General features: G+C 38.8%; 1 protein-coding gene across 2 annotated transcripts in view; it reads left to right on the top strand.

Moving 5' to 3' along the window:
* Nucleotides 1-1,850: 1,850 nt before the first annotated feature.
* ADGRA1 (adhesion G protein-coupled receptor A1) overlaps nt 1,851-21,302 on the top strand; it is a 284,883-nt gene continuing 265,431 nt past the window's right edge. For both annotated transcript variants that reach the window (XM_074875014.1, XM_074875013.1), the window contains exon 1: nt 1,851-2,131. In XM_074875014.1, the coding sequence (XP_074731115.1) occupies nt 1,911-2,131 (221 nt within the window). In that variant the 5' untranslated portion in view covers nt 1,851-1,910. The remainder of the gene's footprint in view (nt 2,132-21,302) is intronic.

Here is a 21,302-nt window from a genome sequence, read left to right as displayed (position 1 = left end):
GAAGCAAGAAAAAAGGGTCGGATACATTGGGAAGTGGAGAGGAATCTCCCCTTATTTTTCACATCTAATATTATGAGTAACTCCATTTCTACCTTTACTGTAGGACTTGATTGATGGTTTCAATGTGACTGTAAACCTTCTTGCTCCTTAATAAAACAATATTTTAAAAAAACTTTCAGGATCAGTGAGTTAGAAAAAATGTTAAAATTCTGCTAGCATGTGTTTAGGGCTGAGTTTGACTGAAAAATTTCATTGCTTCTCAGCAAGGTTAACACAATGAAATCTATGCTACCTCTCAATAAATGTGTATTCTCCACTTATGCTTTCAAAACCAGTATGGATGAGACAGAATTTTTCAAAACTAAAAAAGCCTTTGCAAATTTAAATGATACATACGGTTGCTTTATGATAAAGAGCAACATGCAACCATTTCAGTGTTGAGTGGTCTCATGTACCAGTCCATTTTGCTGTCTGCCAGTAAGCCTTACACAACTTTGCTTTTAAAAATAAAAGAACTGAGGCTGTAATATTTTTGATTCTTTAAATCAACAACTGCACAGAAAATGATTGTTTCTGAGAAAGTTCCTATTAGCCTGGAATTTCACAAGGGCACTAGTCCTTCTATCGCTTATTAATAAACTTAGTGCCTAAAGGCTCCAATTAGGTAATAGAACACAGTGATAACAGGCATTGTAAATCTGCAAGACAAATCTTCCTCGAGGGACTATAAAACAATATTGTTTTAAAAAACCCTAGTAATTTCTTAAAATAGCTTCACAGCCATGGCAGACTATTACTAACTTTGGCCTAGATTCTGCAATGAAAATGTGTGTTATGAGTCTTCATTGAGTAAGAGAAGGCAAGGAGCATGCTCTTTCTGTAAAAGCCTATTAAAAATGGAAGTCCCTGTTACAAACTGGATTTTTTTTGGTTCACTTTTGGCAAAAAAAGTGTAGCTTGCAGTTCATCCTGAAAATTTACCCTAAGAGTTACTAATCATATCACAAAGTACTACTGACAATGCTCAAATGCCGGAGTGCCATAAACAGCACACAAATACAAGTAGAAAAGAAAGAAATCCACTCATTGACTTGGTTGATGAAGCAGTCTTTGACCTCTGATCGAACATTCGACTTAGGTCATGCCCACAGCATTATCTGAGGTGTCTGAAGCCGGCTAACGGCCTGGACCTTGCCGGTGGCAGCGGCTGGTCTGCACAGAGCTGGCTGGAGGACTGTCCTGTCTCTTGGCTGGTCTACACTGACCTTTGCCCAGGGCCTGGATCTCTTTTCCCACCACTACAGGTGCGAACCGCACTTTGCACACCCGTTTCCCAAGAGCGGTAGCAAAGATGGCTATTTTCAAAACTAGATTCCCAACCCGTATAAAATTTCCAGCTCCTGATTTTCCAGCCTGTGCCTAGGCTGGTCGCACCCGCTTTCCACTGCAGCTCGTCCTTGGCGCATCTGTTTCCCCCCCTCCCCAGTTACCGGCCACCCAGCGCGGCTCAGCGCAGGTAGCAGCCGCGCAGCGAACTCCCCGCGGCTGCCGGCGGGGCGCGGGGGCGGCCCCGGGTCCTGGGGGGGGCCGTGCCCGGTGGGCGGCGGGCGGCGGCGGGAGGAGGGGGCCCGCTGCGCGCCGTGGGGTCCGCCCAGCGCCGCCGCTGCTCGGGCTGCGGCAGGAAAGGAGCGGCGGCTCCTCGGAGGAGGAGGAGGAGGAGGAGGAGGAAGGGGGGGGGGTGTCTCTCCGAGCGGAGCCGGCTGCAGCGAGAGGCGCGGCGAGGCGGGGCGGGGTGGGCGCAGGAGGCGTGGAGGGGACCGCGGCACCCGCGGAGCGGCGCGGAGGGGCGCGTGCCATGCGCGGCGCGGAGCGGCGGGCGCGGCAGCTGGCGGCTCGCTCGCTGGCTCAGCATGCGCGGGCTGTGCCGCCGCCTCTGCCTGGTGGCCGCCGTGCTGGGGCTGTGCGGGGGCAGCAGGAACTGCCCCGACCTCATCGTGGACCGCTGCCTCTGCGCCGCCGAGCGCGCCAAGGGGCCCGGCCGCCCGGCCCTCCGCATCAAAGTGGTCTGCAGCGGCGGCGACTTGGTGGAAACTTTGCAGCCCGCCGTGCTGCCCAACCGCACCGTGTCCCTGTGAGTACGGCCCGCGGGGCAGCGCGGCCGCGGGGCAGCGCGCACCTGGCGGCGGCCGCCCCGGGATGCCCCCGCGGGAGGCGCCCCGGAGGCGCGGGGGGGGGGACGCGCAGCGCTGGGTGCGGGGGGACCCCTCGGCGCGGCCGGGCCCGCTGCCGCCGGGGCAGGCAAAACCTCTCCGTGCACATTACAATCCTGGCCCGGCTTTTAAAAAAGTATGTGAGAGTTTATTGGCTTTGCCTTTTTTTGTTGTTGTTGTTGTTTTTTGTTCTCAGTTTGGAAACTCTTGCTGGCGTTTTGGTCGAGCTGGGGAAGCTGGGTTTACCCTCATGTAAATTGCATGCTGCTCTGTGTGGTGGTTTGGAAAATGTCAGTGCTAGCAGAACTGATGGAGCTCGCTGGTGCACCTTTTCACCGGCGACGGGATGGGCTCTAACTATCCGGACAATAAATGAATGGTATCGATCATGGTAACCTGCCTAGTGGAGTTCTGTGTAATTACCTGGTTTTCCCTTTCTCTCTCGTCTCCTCTAAATAAAGTTTGATGTCTCCTTTTTTAACAAGAGTTTGTGCACAACCATTTGAAAGGACCAAATCTCCAATATTGTTCCGAGTTGTCTGGTAATTGAAAATGACTCACAGTTTGGTGTTTTGCTTTGCCCCCCCCCGCCCCCCAGTGACTTCGAAATAGGTTATGATGTTTTGTTGCCTGTTGCACATAGCTAAACTTGAGTAAATAGTATGTATTGTAAGTAAAGTAGTAGAACATTTTGTAACTGTATCATCAAGTATAGATGAAAGTAGTATCCCTGTAATGGACCCAAGCAGTAATAGCTCTGTGACATTTACCCTTTAGATCATGCACGTATCAACTGATCTTTTACTGTTGAATTTAGTTCTGTTGACAGTTCCGGCTGTGAACATCTCCACTGTTCACTGCATTTTCTTTAAGTCAACACTTTTCAGAGACAACTGGTAAAGATAGTAATTTATAACATTTGGGGAGCTTGTGCTTGTAAACGTACAGATGTGCTGCGTACGCTTCAGTTCAGTTTTAGCTATAACTGTTGAGTGACTTGATGCTGATTAGCTGTATGCTGATTATTCATTTGGGAAACTTTTGCTTGTTAATATACAAGACATGGTAACTACAGTTCCTGCTAAATTTTATTAGGCTTGTTTAGAGTAGAGTTATTACATCAACATAGTTTTGACCTAAGTGATAAATTCACTGCAACTTTTGTAGTTCATATAACTGACGGTGTAGTTGTAGTTTGTACTCCCCCAAAAGTATGAAATGATGGTATCTTGGGCAGGCAGAAACTATTTTTTTCCATTGGTTAAAGATCTGTGGAACCTCTCACACTCAGCATGTCTGCAAAGGTTTTTCTTCTTAAGCACTGATTTACAGAGTCTTCTTCAGTGGTTTTGCTGTGGTTTTTTTTAAAGAAACTTTTCATTTAACGAGGTAAGTACCAGTAGATGAATCCAGCTGACCTTAAGAACAGCAGTATGTGTTCACTGTAATTAAAAGAAATCGAATTGGCAACAGAAGTGAGAAAAGATGAGCAGGGGAGGCAGTGCATTTGAAGTGGTAGGTGGGAGGATTTGCACTCTTATACATATGATTTAAGGCACCAGTAGCAAACAATACTATCACACTAAACATGCACATTTCAGGTAACACTTGCTCATGCTCATTAAAAAGATACTGTGTTTAGTCTTTTAAAACCTAATTACAAATAGCCATTGACCTGAGAGCTGATTAGCTGTCCTTAGTTGATATAAAACATACAAACCATTGGTTTTTGTTGTATTTCATATGGACAAGTACAGTACCATGTGTCACCTAAATTTATACCTTTCCTCTTACAGTCTGTCTTCTCAGGGTTTTTTCTTCTCAATAAGTAGATTTAAGGCTAAATTTTGAAGGTAAAAAGGAAAAAAGTTTAAAATTTGTGTTAGGGACATAATTTTCAGTAGCTGGAACATACAGATGACAATTTGATTGAATGTGTCAGAGGTTTTCTAGGAGAAACTGTTTTTGATAAATTAAATTACACTTGTGAGATTTGGCCAGCTGCAGAAAATAGTGATAAAAAGCTCAAACACTAGCGCTCTTAAATTTGTTCTTGTAGCTGCATGGAAGACAGGCAAAAGAGAGTATTCTAGTAGACTCTGCCTGCTTCCATTCAGCTTTATGGGCCTGCAGAGAGGAAGAGAGCTTTAACGTATGGAACATAACCTTTTGGATTGCTTTAACAATTAAGAAATATAGAGGTGAATAAAGGAATGTATATTCAGATGCAGTAACACTGTAATGAAACAATATAGCAAACGGTTTGGGGGTTTTGGGGCAGATTAAGTAATCTTCTCATATATATGTATTTATTATATAGAGATGCTGCTTCCCTAGTGCTATTTTCTTTTGGAAGGGAGCATTGAAGCCAAACTCTTTTAAATGTTCTTCAAAGCTGACAGGAATTACCTCTGCTGTATCTCTTAAACTATTAAGAGATGAAGCTGTGGATGTGTAAGATTTCATTTACATGCTAGGTAATGTTGCTTATCAGCAAATTTAAGAAGTTACGATTTGTTAGTTTAATGGTTTTTTCACTTAAGTGACCATGGACCTTGGCTGAGTTTGACGATTTAGGCTTTTTATGGCATATATGTACTAAAAGTATCACTACTGAAAATATTTCTGACACAAATGCACACAGTGACTACAAACTAGTGCGATGTCAGTGAAAGAATGCTTATTCTTGACAGGTTCGGACCAATTATTTCCAGCTTATGAGGTAGGGAAGTTTGCACAGTTTCTTGGAAATCATATGAACACTAGAGCTATTCAGTACTGTCTGAATGCTCCCAATAATAAACAATCACACTAGAAATAAAATTGAAGTATAAGCTGATAAAGCAACTATGCCCTCCTCTTTATTTTATATTAAAAACCCAAACCAACAAAAAAACCTTGTTCTGGACTCTGTTTCACTGTCTTTATTTAGTATTTTACTGCTTTGCAAATGGGATTCAAGTGCTTGATGTGAATCAAAAGAAAAATCTTAGCTGTAGCTTCACAAAGTATTTGCATGTATCTTGTTAAAAGGAATTCTAGCCCTTACTGATTTGCGACGTGTATTTCTGTGCCTTGTATTTGGGGCAGGGACGGATTAAGGGAGTTAATATATACTTTTTTTTTTTTTTTCTGTGAAGAATACAGCTATTGAATCACTAATTTATGGGATCTGCTCTCCCCACTTTGCTGTCAGTAGGCATGGAAGTGTAGACCCAACAAGGAGGAGGAGTCACATCCCTTCAGGATAATACAGTTTTCTCGGTTTAGACTTTATGGCTGAATGTAATATATTGATTCAATGTAAGAATTCCCAAGCAATTTTTAATTTTTTTTTTTTCCAATCCTGTGATTACGTTGTTAAAGTGTAACTCTAGAGAAAAAGATTATTTGCAATTTTCTTTCTCTTTTATGCTTATGGAAATTTTAGTTGTTAAACTTTTGACTGACTTGCTGAAATCTGCGCCATATGGAATACAACAGTGAAATTGTGTTGCTGCTTTTTGCAATTTGAAACTTCAGGAATTAGCAGATTAGATAATTTTCTGAGTTATTTCATGTAAACTGGACAGTATATTGGTAGGCTACTTCCTTTCTGCACTTTTTTTTTTTTCTGTCAAGTGGTGTTAGAAAGTTTATCCTTTTAGTCTTGGAAGTTCTCAGTTCAATACCTGTCTTGATATCACTGGGCAGAATATACTTTGAAGTTACAAATGCCATGAGTTTCTCCTAGTAGCATCACTTTTTTTTTTCCTCCTCAATTCAAAAATCCAACCTTTATATTGAAGGTTGTTATTTTTACAAATTTTAACCACAGATACACCTCTGGAAGTCTGCTGTTTTAACTGTCATGATAGAAATGAAGAAAATTTAAGGTAATGTATGGCTCATAGCAATTTCATATCATACAGGACTAGTCATATTTTTTGTATCTATGTATTTCTTCTGACTTTGAATCAGAGGTTGTCTCAAAATCCTCAGATTCTTAATTTCACAGTGAGGCTACATGACTCCAGTGGTAATCCATAGCCATAATACATATGTAGGGTTTTCATCTTCAAAGCACTTTACAAACATTAAGTAGTCTTCTGAAAGCAGCATTGGCCTGCTTTTCTCTGTCTGAAAATTGCTTTTATGTCACATTCATTTATGTCATGTCTGCCAGAATTTATTCAAAGTTATTATATTACTGTATTTGTTTCATGTCCAGTCTTGTCTTTTACATGCCTATATTCAGTTTAGGATATATCAATATGGTTTATTTAATATAAGCATCTTGCTGTAAAAATACAAAAATGTTCTTTATGTCCCAAAGAGCTTAGAGTTTAAGCTAGCCAAAGCAAACAAAGCAAGAATTGAGGAAAGGATGAACAAAAAATATTCAGTAGTTTTATTTCCCCATCTTAAAACTCACATATTTTTCTTTATTGAGATCTCACATAGCATTGCTAATTTGTAAATAGCAGCATTATTAAAGAAGGTAGGCTAATTCTCATTATAAAGGTTTTCACAAAGATTTTCATGTTGGTTAGCTTCCTGTGTTCATTCGAAGTGGCAGAGAAAAAGAATAAAAAATAGGTTTCCTGATCCATTATTTATGTGTGTATACATACTTACACATGGTTTCTCCAAAACTCAAAAAACCCCCAACAGTTTGTTGTTGTGAAAGAAACATAAAGCAAACTGACATAAAATACACAAAAGACTTGGAAGGCCCGGGACAGATGGCTGGGGAGAGCAAAATAAAGAGAAAAACACTAGAGATTAAGTCTTTAGATATTAGTCCAATCTTCCCTGATATTTCATGTTACAGGTTCAGGTAGAGTGGCCAGAAAATACTGTAACTGAAAATATTTTATTTTTCTTTATGCTATTTCTGACAAGGGAATATCTGCACCTGAAGTCTCCTGTCTACATGTCAATAGCAGGAAGTAGTATGACCACTTCCAAATTATGACTTTCTTTGGATGAAACTGATGCATTGGCATTACTGGAAATTTTAACATGAGAGGAGGGTGAAAAAATTCTATTAAGTAAAATAGAACTCTCTTTGCAAATAATGTCTGAAGTACAATAAAGGCTGCTTTAATAGTTACCAGATTCACTTTTTAAAGTTATACAAATCATGCTGAAGTTTCTTTCTTTCTTATTATTAATTTGTAAATGTTGTAAGTTAAAACTATGCCATATATCCTCCTTTTGGTGCTTTTAAGTCCTCAGTGTAACTTGCTCTGAGGAAAGCAGTTTGTGGAAGAGAATGGGATGAGAATTTTTGGAAAGAGATAAAATTATTTTACTGTATTGAACAGTTCATTAATTTGGTAATTTCATGTAGAAAACAAGTAATTTTTTTTCTGCTGACTGGGAAATTTGCAGTATTGTGATTTTACACAGTTTCATTTCAGAGGTAAAAATAAACTGGTGAGGATAGACGGGAGGGTAGTAATGCATGTGGGAAAGGAGTTTTATCATATAATGTATATCTGATACCTATTGAGAAGTCCTAAATGAAGTTGGGGTTTTATGATATGGTATAATTTGTCAGTTGGTTAGCTACTGACCTTGTTTGCCTTAAGCAGGAAGAGATTTAGTATATGTCACTGGCTCTCTTTCTTTTTTTTTTTTTTTTTTTTGTAGGATGGCCTATTCAGTGTTAATTATCAGAAGATATGTGCAACAGAAATTTGTTTCTGACATGTAGGTATTCTCATCTGTTGCAGTGAGGTAGTGGCCAGGGAGAAGGTGGTTTATGTATGTGGAATTTGCCTTTATAGGAAGCTGCATGAGTTGTTGCCCCTTGGGACCAAAGTACTGTCAGGCCTTAAAATGGACTCTTCTTTAAAGATTTGAAAATGTAGCTCTTCTTTTTTTCTTTTTTTTAGAAGGCAGACTGAAACAGTTTCTCAAAATATGTTTTTATTTCCTTGTCCCCCTTTTAAATATCCTGACAGCATTATAAGAGGTGAGGTGAAGGTGGGGGTGTGTGATAGAGTGGTGGGGAGAAAGGTGAAGAAGGAGAAAGGACTTTCTTAAAACGGGTCTGAATAGCTAGAAGGAAAGGGTCTGAAGAATGTTATTAAAATGAAATTCTAAAGGCTTAATATTATATACATTCTCTTTTTTTTCTGCATCGTCAGAGGTTTAAAATCATGAATTTTATTTAATTGTTTGATGCTGTACAACAGCAGAGTCATATTAACCCCCTGTGACTCTGGAAGCGCATTTATTCCTTTGCCATTAACACAGACCCAGAAGCTTTCTGGGCAGAAATAGCCAGAGTAATACTGCTTTCTTGTGCAAAGTTTCTCCCTATTTGGGACCTTCTGTCATCACAAATTTTGCAGCTGTTCGATCCAACCATGTTCCAGATAATCCATACCTGCTTTCCTCACTGCTGTCTTTTGTCCTGCTTTTGTAATACGGAGCTGGCATAAATCTGAAAGTCAAAGGGCAGAGTATCTTTACCGAGGTTCTGCTCTTAACAGCCAGTAGGAGACATACATTCCTATATATGAAGCTTACACTCTTCCTTCGTGCACGTCTGAGAGTCGGCTTTGTGCCAGCTTGGTTTTCGCTACTTAATAATATTTGTGCATGTTTTCAAGAATCCCTATTTATGCTATTTGACTTAGATTTTTGAGGAAAAATTGCCTATTGATTTCTAAGTTTCCTCCCTTTCTGTCTTCCTGATAGAATATCCAAACCCTCACAGCAGTAAAAGCATACAAAACATGAAAAGGTTGGGTATGTGCTTCTCTAATCAGCTATGATTAACTTTGATCGATCACAAGTTTGCTGTCTAGTTCTAGACTTCCCAAATATAATCTGGCTAAAAGCTCTGTATTATTTATAATATTAACATTTTTTTTCCATCTACTTTGGCAATTATGTAATAGAAGGAACACACAGTTGAGGCTTGGTTCTAATTTTTGTGGCAACATGCCATTCTTAACCCTTCTCTTGAAATCAGTTCCAACTGTGTTTTCATGCCTGGGACTGATTTGGGAGTACTCTGAAGGTATGGTTAGTCATATGAAAACTCTGCTTTCGCAGTTTCTATTATAGTCTTACAGACTTGTTGACAGTTTCTTTTCTGTACAGGGTTGGATATAATCTTATCTGACCAGCAGCAGTATGTCAAAGGTATAAACTGTTCTGCCAATAAAGTAAGCACACAGTGGTTTATGGGTATTATGCTCATAGACGTATAAATCTTTGCAAAAACCTGAGATTTACTCCTAGATCATACAGAATTTAGATTTGCTGATAGCTATGCATAAGTAAGCAAATTCTTTTAAACTTATATTTTAAGCTTTCCTTTGGTGAGTGGCTGTCTTCTGAAATGGCTATTCATCAAAACTCATGAAGGTATAAAGGCACTGGCATGCATTTTCAGCATATATACTGTAGGCTTTGTATAACACAAAATGAAGTTTAATGGATTTTCTGTTATTAAGGTATCATTATGGTTTTTGAGTAACCTGATAAGTCAAGGCCTCCAAATTCCAAATTGTGGACATTTATAATTCTCCTTGTTTATTGAAGAATTACTGTGATTTCTTCCTTCTAATAGCAATCAAGACAATGTCTCCCCATAAAACCCTTCTCTTTAGGTTATGGGATAGACTGTTCCAGAGAGTGCATGTTTTATAGACAAAAGTATAAATTGGGAGGGGAAAGGTTTTATGTGTGCTGTAACTTGAGAAAGAACAAACTACATCATAGAATGGAAAATAAGGTTAAAACTAGTAGGAACCAAATTGGGCCTGGAAAATTTGAAGAAAAGCATAGATTTAATGAATTAATTGAACACTTAACATTACTATATATTAGTAGTTCCCTGGCAACAGTTATTTTGATATCTGCATTACAAATTAATGTGCATGGTATTAATTTTTTTGAGAGCAGAGGGGTGAAAGAAGAGCATAACCTGTTTGTGAGAAACTTTATTAATACAGTAGGTTTTATAGACATTTCAGAGGAAGTATACTGAAGCGTTAGGAAAGGGTCCTCTATTAGAATGTGCTAACAATCTGGTGCAACAGGAAACCTACCAGCATTTAAGAGAGAGGGGGAAGAGAAACAAAAGTTACTACAGTTTTGAGGAATTACCAGGACTCCTAAGTAACTGAATTTTTACACATTAACATGTGTCTTATCAGGTGAGCTCTTTGCACGCTAAGAAAAATGCTTAATTCTCTTTGTCTTCCATGGGCTGTCCTCTGTGCTTGGACCCATCCGCTGTTATTCCCAGAACCTTTTAATTCTGCACTTTCCTTTTAATTATTATTATTGTTGTTATTGTTACATTGATACTTCTCCCCATATTTTCTTCTCATCTGATTCTTATTTTTGTTCACTGCTTACATGTATTGCACACTTTACTGCAAATGTATTTCTAAAAAAAGGAACAAAACCATCTCCCTCCTCATCAGCTCTGCTCTTGGTCCTCTGGCATGTTCCAGTTCTCTGCCAGCCTCTTCACTTTCATTGCTGTGTGCTGCAGCTTCAACTTGCAGCTCACGATCTCTACGACTTCTTTAGTCTTACATGACTTTCCAGTTCCTTCTCCTGTTCTAAACCCCTCCATTACATCTTCCCTCATCACCTTTGATCTTTGACTCATTTTATCCTTCTCTTCTGAACTTACTGAGTGGAACTGAAATGAGTGAGGATATGGTTCCTCAGAGAGGTCTGAATTAAGTCCTGGAGTTCAGCGGTGCCTGGAATTGAGGCCAGGCAGATGGAGTTGATCCTATTACACAACTTAGAAACAAGAAAAATGTTTGACTCTCTAGCTCTGCCTCCTTACAGAGTTTATCACTAAAACTGCAGCCAGTGGAGTAGAGAAGTAGTCTGAACGTAGTTGTGTCAAGCAGTAATTTTATATTGACGCACCAAACATCTTGCTGATGATCAGAGGGAACAGTCACAATGATTTGATTTGTTTTCAGCATTATGTATTGTTTAGAAGGGAGGAGGAAAAGCTTAATTTCCAGTTTTCTCTACACCTCTGTGACAACATTCAAACAGTATTGCAACCGTCCTTCCAAAACTGCAAAATGTGTATAACAAATAATTCTAGTGATAAAGATGAAATCTTAATGTGTGCTGTTGTTCTCATTGCAGTTCTTGAGCCAGAAAACTAAACTTTTCAATATGTAGACAAATCTAAGCTTAAGGGACTGCATTCCTTTCTCCTGTGATATAGCTAGTGTTATTCACATTTTAAGTTTATTGTATAGCTCTATCTTAAATTAGATCAAGTTAATGAACTGTTTTCAGCTATGGCTGTAGCAGTTGACAAATCCATACTAATTTTGCAAAAGCCAAAATCTTCCATGCATACTACATATGGGATGCAGGAAAGGAAACACAGTCAAAATGCACAAAACAAAACATGCTTACCACTGGAAGAAAAATCATACGTTATTCCCTCAGTAATGAATGTCATCATTATAAGGCTTTTGTGTTGGGCACACGTCTTGTGAATTGTACCAACATTTTCATCATTAGACTATAATTTATTACTAGAGACCCCGATGGAGTCATCCATCATCTCATCTATAGAAAGGTAATTATCTGTAGAGGGAAAATGGTAAAATTTTGTCATATTATGCTTCAGGTACTCTTCAAAGTACGATATCATGATTGTTTAAAGGAATTTGGATTACATGGTGCTCAGAAAAGAGAGTCAAGCTGTGGGAGTTATGACACCACATATTCAAGTAGCTGTTAAACTACTGGTGCATGTGAGAATAAAATCTATAGTTAGTTTCTTTATTGGGAGTTTTTCCTCCATGTTTGGTAACAATAGGCTCTCAGAAAGCTAATCTGCTCTTTCCCTTGGTTATATCATATACGAGTCTTGTGGAGGGAAGTTCCATACTTTAATGCTGGGAGACTCTGTGTAAGAATGTAAGTCCATCCAATGCAAGCAGGAAGCCATCTTTAAGGTTGGGTTTTTACTGATGGTCATGCTTTCCTTTCATTTCCTTTCCTTTCCTTAGCAACATTGCTGATAGGATCCCATTAATTTCTTAGGATTTGAGGATCTGTTTTATGTGGACCCTAAGCATACCTGAGGAGGAGCAGAGGAGAACAACATTTGGGATGTGAACATCAGAAAATGACATGATGTCAGTCATAGATGTTTGGGGTTTATCTATTTGTATGATTTAACATGTGTATTAAATGAATGCCAGTTGCTGTTCATGTTAAAGACAGACTTACCTGGCATATTCATATACTTGTTAGTCCTCATTGAGCTATAGCAGATTTTCTAGCGCTAATATCTTTACTTTAAACAGAAAAAGAAACAATGAGATTTGCAGAAGAGGGGAAGGTAGTTTTTCTAACGCTTTTCTTCATCTTTCCCATTACTTCTTTAATAAAAGGATGAATAATGAAATGCCTAACACTTAAAATGTGGAAAACCCCCCAGAATCACAGAATCATTCAGGTTGGAAAAGACCCTTGGGATCATTGAGTTCAACCATCAGCCCTACTCTACAAAGATCTCCCCTACACCATATCCCCCAACATCTCATTCAAACGACCCTTTGAGGGATGGTGACTCCAACACCTCCCTGGGCAGCCTATTCCACTGTCTGACCACTCTTTCTGTGAAAAATTTTTTCCTAATGTCAAGTCTAAACCTCCCCTCTTGCAGTTTAAAGCCATTCCCTCTTGTTCTATCGCTAATTACCTGTGAGAAGAGACCAGCACCAACCTCTCTACAATGTCCTTTCAGGTAGTTGTAGAGAGTGATGAGGTCTCCCCTTGGCCTTCTCCTCCTCAAACTAAACAGTCCCAGCTCCTTCAATTGCTCCTCATAGGATATATTCTCCAGGCCCTTCACCAGCGTCGTTGCCCTCCTCTGCACTCGCTCCGGCACCTCGATATCTCTCTTGTATTGAGGTGCCCAAAACTGGACACAGTACTCCAGGTGTGGCCTCACCAGTGCCGAGTACAGGGGGACTATCGCCTCCCTACTTCTGCTGGTCACACTATTTCTAATACAAGCCAGGATGCCGTTGGCTTTTTTGGCCACCTGGGCACACTGCTGGCTCATGTTCAGCTGCTTGTTAATTAGAACCCCCAGATCCTTTTCTTCCACACACCTCTCCAGCCACACCTCCCCAAGCCTGTAGCGATGCATGCGGTTGTTGTGGCCCAAGTGCAGGACCTGGCAGTTGGCTTTGTTGAGGCTCACCCCGTTAACGTTGGCCCACCGATCCAATCTATCCAAGTCTCTCTGTAGTGCCTCCCTATCTTCATGCAGATCGACGCTCCGGCTTAACTTGGTGTCATCTGCGAACTTACTGATGATACACTCTATGTCCTTATCAAGATCATCAGTAACGATGTTAAACAGAAATCGTCCCAACACTGAGCCCTGAGGAACACCACTTGTGACTGGACCCCATATTAATGGTCATTTATTGTTGTACTATTCATAATTCTGTTCACTTTCTGCACAATTACATGTTATAAATAAAAATGTAAAGAGTCAACAATATAGATTGATGAAGCAAAAAATAACCGTAAGAGCTAAATAAATGTAATAAATTCTAATCTTCTGCATTTAGAGCAAATGAAGTTACTGCTATGAAGTACTTCATGCTTATTGATTATCATGATAAATCTGTTTCTAATAAACTATTCTTTCTGAAACAATTCTCATTAATTAATTTGTGCCTCTATTTAATAACTAGTCCATTAGCGAATTGGTCCATAAAATGGTCTTCATAACAATTTTACACAGTTAAACAGTAAATTGCTGACTAGGCTGACATCTTTTTTGAATAAATAATACAGCAGTATTGCTAATTGGACAAAATGACTTTAAATGAAAATATCCTCTGTATTTTTTCATGTATTCTTAATAAGACTAAGGAAATTGGTTGCCTGAATCTCTCTGTAATTAAGTGCTGTTTAAGTTTTTATTTCCTGTAGGTACTTTTGAAGAACTCAGCTCAACTATTTGGTATCGTTAGTATGGCTACTTTACAAATGGAATACATGGTTACCAATCTATTTGGTAATGAAGAGGGATTATATGCCAAGCCCCAGTTTGGAATAGATTAGAGCAAATAATTTTTTAATGCTAGCTTTCCAGAGTACTGCTTTAGCTGAGGCAGAGTGATTGTTTTAAACAAATAAAATCCCTCAAGTAATCATTTATTAAATAGCAGTGAAGTCAAGTTGTGGTTTGTTTTTTTTTTTTTCCTCCGAAAGTAGCTGTCAGAATGGTGGTATTGAATTATATGTTGAGACAGTGGTTCCATATGATTAGTTAGTCTATAAGCCTTTTCGGTTGGCTGGTGTTTCCTTTTGGAAATTGGAATAGCTAATAAAGCTTCAGAAGAAGATTTAGGCTGAAGAACTGGGGCAGCTGGGTTTCCCATCTGTTTTTACTTGCTGCTTTGCTGTTTTGTATGAATTTTCAGTTACTGATACTGTTTTGGGATCTGTAAAAATATGATATGTGGACTTTAAAAATATGTATGGTTACACAGCTTTTCATTTTCTGCAATCTGGACCATCAATAAAAGTATGAGTGGCTGTCCTGGACCAGGCCAAACAGACCATGATGTAGACCAGCACCATGTCTCCAGTTTAAAAGCAGGTGCCTAGGACAGAGTAGCAGTGTGGTATTTCCCACAAGGATCTTCTAGTCTCCATCCCAACTCAGAGTTGTAGTTCCTGTGCATTTAATTTACCAAAATGGATTGTTTTTCCACAGCCTGGTCTGCACCCCTGCACAGTGCACCCCTCTCCCCCTGCCCCAACCTGTACCAGCTCCCTGCATTTGGAGCATCCTGTGGCAAGAAGTACCACAGGTCAACCATATGCTGGCAAGGAACGTTCTCCTTTTGTTTATTTCTGAGTTTCAAGAGTTCAAAACTCTTTCTAATTTGTTTTAGCCGGAGCTGATGTGGTTATCAAACTCAGGAAAATGGACCAGGTTCTGTCTTCAATGGGGGAACCCGTCTCTCTGCTTTTCTCTTATCATTAGTTACTCTCAGTAACCTGAAAGGCGAGGGGGTGATGAAATTTCAAGAAGTAAAATTAATAGTATGCTTTCTTGTATGTAATCAACATTGTGTTTAACTTTATGAAAAGAAAGCAGTGATAATACTTTTTTTAGAACCAAAATCATTACATTTAACTCAATCCACGGGGAAATGCATTGATCTTCTAGGAAAAAAATAAAAAGGAAGCTCTGCTCCTGCTTTTAACATTTTCAATTAATGAAAAAAGAATAAAAGCTTGAAGTCAGCTTTCTCATTGGTTGGCCTAGTTTTCTCGTGGCAGATTGATAGATTTTCCTGCTTCCTTCTGTATTCCTGAACAATAAGTGCATCTTCCATTTTCCTTGTGTATTGAGGCCAATATTTTGTGCTTCGTTTAGTTGTTGGCACTGTGAAAAGGGGAGAGGGAGAAGGTCTGACCAAGAGAAAAACTATTAAATTCCAATAATAACATGCCAGTGAAAAAAGGTTTTGGAGGAGGTAAATGGCTTTAAAAGGTTCAGAATGCTGGTCGACTGGTACTTTTTTTTTAATCTGTTAAAAATAATTTTGATTAGTGTTGATGCTGTCAATGTATTTGTTCAGAAAGTGTGCAGCATGGCTCTGCTGATTGATAGCCACTTTGCTTGAGTAAAGTCAGTTTTGTCTTTCTGTGTATTCCTTAGTTCATAGCTCTAAGACTTAAAACATGCAAACAATAGTTTAGTAGATTTTGTTACTTACTGAGTGTGGGTCACCACTCTATTCATCCGAAACTGGAAGAAAATGGGTAAAAGAAACTAGAAGTGGAAAAATTCACATTTTGAGCTTGAATTTTTTGACTGCGGGGAAACCAAGATAAAAACAGTGACAATATTATTTTAAACTGGATTACTCTTTTTAGCCAATCTAGAAGAAGTCTTTCTTTAGTGCTCCCTCCTCAAGATAGTCTCTCCACATTATCTCTGTGGGACATGCATGAGGCTGATGCTCTCTGAACATCTATTGTTTTGTGCAGACTGAACACAAAACCTGTGTTTTATCACTGTCTCTAGGCTTAGGGCAGGCTGCTATGCTTTCTTCTTTTATTTGTTACTTTGTCCGGCACCATTTACCTGATTTCCCGCCTTACTGCTAACTTGTAAATTATGGAAGCCACCTTCCAGGAACTGACCAGCAGGAAAGTCCTCTCCTTGAGCCTTCAGTAGGAAAGTCTTTGCCACTGTTGACCATTCAGGATGCCTAATGTCTGCCAGATTGACCCTGCAAGAAGAGATGATTAGAGACAGAGTGGTAAGATACGCCCCATCAACTGGATTGGTACTTCTTAGAGTAGGGCAAAATGCTTAAAATTCAGATTGCTTCTTCCCTGTATTGATCTGTGTGCATGATTTAAACATTTACAGACTCTCTAGAGGAGATCCTCTGCCCAGTCATCAGAGACATATCTGCTCTGCCAAGCACTTCCGACATGTCTGGAGAAATGTGTCCATTGCTGACAGCGAGTCAGAGTTGAAGGCTGTCCTGCAGCCTCAGAGACTCCAGGTGGGATGCTGATGTGTTCCCCAGCCCTGAATGAGGGTGTGGTTATAGAGAAATGGCTGCTCGCTTTGATCTTGCAAGTGTTAGCTAGCTTCAAATAGTGCTTTTTGTCTGGTTTTGCACTATATTGTAAATAGAAGTTATTCTGCAGAAAAAGACATATTGATCACTGAACAATTAATGTTTTATTAAGGTTAGTTTGCCAGTGCTTAAAAGGATAATGAATGGTAGGCAGGGGTGAGAACGTGAGTTGGTGTCTTGAATTCATGAATACTCCATTAGCTGTGCTAGTCTTTTCGTCCTCTACTTTCCTGTGATTTTCTGTGATTAAAAAGATTATTCCTATAAAATCAAGATAAAATTCAGTACTGGTAAATACTAAGTGAAAAAGGGTGTGTGGAACATTTTAACTTTACTTATGCGTTGACTGACTCTGAACCAGACGCTTGTTATCTGTATGAGTTATACTCTGGAGCTGTGGTACGCCCTGTGAAAGTGACAGCTCAGCAGTAGTCATACACGAGTAATGGAACAAAACATCTTGTTCCCGCTGTGTAAGTCCACAGTGGTGCATCTGCATCTTGGACACTGTGTACAGTTCTGGATCTTCCATGTCAAAAAGGGCCCAACAGGACAAGAAAAGGTACAGAAATGTGCAGAGTTATGAAGAAGCTTTTGTGTGAGGAATAATGAATAACTGAGGGAGTTTTATCCTGAAAAACCTCTATGGTATGTTAAAAATGAATAGGGAAGGTTATTCACTGTTTTCCATAGTATAGGACTGAGGAGGCAACAAATTATTGAAGTTCCATAAGAAATAAAAGTAGGCTAGTTGCAGAGCGTCATGTTGTATTTTTTATATTTCTGTATTTTCCCTTGACCACAGTCAAAGACAGGACAGTGAGCTAAACAGACTCCTGTCTGACCTGCTCCTGATGACTTGTTGCTGTTTGGTATATTTATCCATGATCCAGATGGAAAATATAAAGTTCTCAGAAGGCAGAGTCGGGAGGAATGATTACAGCCTGGGGCAGCTCTGTAGAGTAACTGGGATCACTTGGCAAGCTGGACTCAGTAGATCAACATTCATTTTAACATGGCCAAGAATGTTGTCATATATCCAGAACAAAGAAAGTAGTTTGCACTTGCACGTTCCAGAAAACAGTTCCAAAATTGTGTCACTGAAAAGCAGTTAATTATAATGGTGCATAATCAGTTAAACATCTGTTCCTGGTGTGATATTACTAAAAGTGCACTGATAATACCGACTTGGATCCAAAAACAGGGAATAAAAAGCAGAACTAAGGAGTAAGTACTACTTTTGTTTGCTGCTACTGAGAAAAAGATGACTAGAAAAAGAGGTTATATTTTAAAATTTCAAGGATGATTTCAGAACTAGAAAATACGTGCTGTATCCTTAAACATGTTCTCGTAAGTCTCTTTTACTTGTCTGAGGTTAAAAGGTTATTTGATTATGTCCCATAGGTGTGTACACAGAAGAAAAGATGTCAGATGGCAAAGATATTTTAATTTGGAAAATAATGAGATCCAGTCATTGAGAGCTGAAACCCAATGAATTCAGAATAAGAATGCCAGTGGAAATCTGAGTGAGAGTAATTAACCTTTGGAAGACATAGGAACTGTAATGGATACTTCATTCCTTCTTAAATGAAGACTGAGTATTGTAAAAGCTCGGCAAGAAGTTAGTGGCTTGATGTGGCTTTTACTGGGAGAGGTTCTTTGCATTAGGTGACATGGTCACATCTCTTCTGGGCATTAAAATAAACAAACTGGTGAAAATCATCTTCTAGTATGTATGCACACATAAGAATACTACCAAAACCGTGATTTAAGTGTTTGTGGGTATGGACCTAGAAATATCAAGAAAATCTATGCAATGTTTCTTTCTGTATGGGAGAAGCTCCCAATCTAGTAGAATACTTACAAAAATGTAACTCATTTCTTTAATAAAGAAGTAGAATCACGGTCGTATCAAAATAATTTTGTTGACTGTACAGTAGTACACTGTGTATTTGGAAATACTCAACACTGGATAGTTTCTAAGTGTCTTTTGGCTTGACACTGGCAAACGTGTTCTCCAGGTGTACTTCGTCTGTGAATAGTTCTGCTTTGAATTCTGCCAAATACTCTGACTCGAGTTTAACTCTTGAGATGTCAAAGCCAGTGATTTTAATGGTGTTTGTTTATTGCTTGATGTTACCCAACTAATTCAATTTCTCCTTCAAATTTAATCCTCACCATTTAACTTTTTTTGTTGTCAATATTTTGTAGGTAATTAGCATAAGAAGCTGCAGTTTAAAAATAATCAGACTGTGTCTGTGTGCTTTAATAAACTCTATTTCTGTTTTCCCTGTCTGTTGCTGCCAGTAGGATTTTTATTGGGTGGTGGGTGTTGGTAAAGGGATGCTACTAAAAGGCTGTATAGCTCTAAGTCAGTGTATAGCAGCTTTATTGCAGAGATGAAAGTCACAAAGAGCTTTGTGATTTGAATGTTACCATCCTTTGATCTTTAAGTTACTCGTTAAGTTTAATGTTTCAGTAGCTACTGTTTTTAAAGTCTTCCCCTGTACCCTGTATTTTAAATTAAAAAAAAAACCTACAGTGATTTCTGTAATTTGGCACTGTTTCTTTCCTGTACTAGGAAGTGTGACCTTTTAGCCATATTAAAAAGATTTCCTCTTCGTCTTAGTATTTTTTAAATTATTTATACAACAATGAAAGTAGTATGTTATAATTTATAAAGGTAGGCTAAACAGGTTAGATGTCTGCTCTTTTCACATTGCTTTCAATCACTAGTTTACAGCTAGTTGGAGAACCTACAACTATGGCTTGTGGGTGTGAAACTAGTATGTTTTACTTACTGAAATGACAACTGTTTGAAAGAACATGTTAAATCACCCTGAGGATTGCCTGGTAGATTCTATGTAATCTAGGAGCATTTTTGTATTATTGAATACTCTCTTGTGTAACAAACAGGTGTAAGTATACACATTATATTATACCAAAATTCTAAACCCAAAGGAGTAATCCAAAGTATTAGGGGAAAGGAGAAATCTTCATGCTGACAATTCTTTAATCATGAATGCTTTCTAGATAGTTAAATTTCTGTTGCTTCAATTTTTAAAGTAAATATTTTTGGAGGACATTTCACAATGCAGCTAGCCTTCAGTTTTCTACTGTGTAAAACATCACCACTAATCATTTGGAATTAAATTAGAATATGATGCATAGCTGCTGGAGGGGAGGGGTTATGCTTAAAAATGAAAGAAAAACCCAGAATACTTGAAACACTTAAAACCAGCAAGCTTTTTTCTCCTCAGTAACTTAAAACTGCCTGCCTGGCTTTTCTAGACAATGTGCAAACTATTATGAAAGTATTCAAGAGCAAAGTCCTTTGCCAGCATTCGGTAGCAGGACCTTGAAATGTTTTTATGGCATCCATGCTGCAGGCATTAAAGGAAGCTGCTGTTCCCTTGCTCTGTTTGGAGCTCTTCACTTCATCTGTAGTGTCTTCAGATGCTATTCTGATACTCTGGTGTTGGTAAAAATGATTGCTGCCCATTTCTGCAAACAGGTAGCATTTTCATAGAAAAAGTCACATCGGTTTAATGGTACCATTAATGAGGTCTGTATATGACAGTTTTATGGTACAGCATGTATGATCAAAGAGCGTTAGCCTGATTTAATACAATACGTATTTATACGGCATTTTGATGGAGTGTATATCCAAACGTTATTGTCAATAAATCTTGACAACAGCCAAGCTGTGAAAATACAAACTGACAACAGGAGGTAGCATGTGAGTAGCAAAACTTATACTCTGGGGATTTCTAATAAAATCAGAAGATATTGAATGACTGAAAACAAGCTTTTTCTGAATTTAATTCTTCCCAGGACACATCTTTTGTACAGTATTTTATTTAGACATTTAAATTATGAGCCTGATGAGAGTGATAACTGCAGGTTTTGGGACTCGTGTCAAGAACAGAGAGTGCAGAACATGTTCTGTGTTCTTTCAAGGTGAATAGAATCTTATTTTACTTTAATGAATATAGAAAGGGGAAACTCACTCATACCAGTCTGACAGAAAAAAATCAATAGATCCTTTAGTGCAAGATGATAGCATGGTAGTTGATTCATTTTAATCATGTGTGTGAGGGAGATGAATTCCCATTTTCTGTAGTGAGAAATCAACTCTATGTAATTGGTCCAGTATTCAAAGTCAAGATCCATTTTCTAAAATAATGTTCATTGCTTTGCTATTTTTGAAGATACTCAAAACACAAATTTGAAGTTACCAATAAGAAATGTTCTGTGTAGTCTGACAAAAATGCAATATTATAGTATTTGTCTTCTGGACAATGTGCAAGTTGACTTAATTTTAGCATTTACCAGAATCTGTAGTCTGGTCTCAAGCTAAATTTATGCTGGTTTTATCTGTAATATTTATTGCTCACAGTGTGTAGTTGAAAACAAGTGAAAATTTTGTTATATTTATGATACGAATGATTTG

Source organism: Strix uralensis, chromosome 7, assembly GCF_047716275.1.
Source record: "Strix uralensis isolate ZFMK-TIS-50842 chromosome 7, bStrUra1, whole genome shotgun sequence".
NCBI classification, from domain to species: domain Eukaryota; kingdom Metazoa; phylum Chordata; class Aves; order Strigiformes; family Strigidae; genus Strix; species Strix uralensis.
Note: the sequence above shows the minus strand (reverse complement) of the source record. Positions and strands in the feature narration are given on the sequence as shown.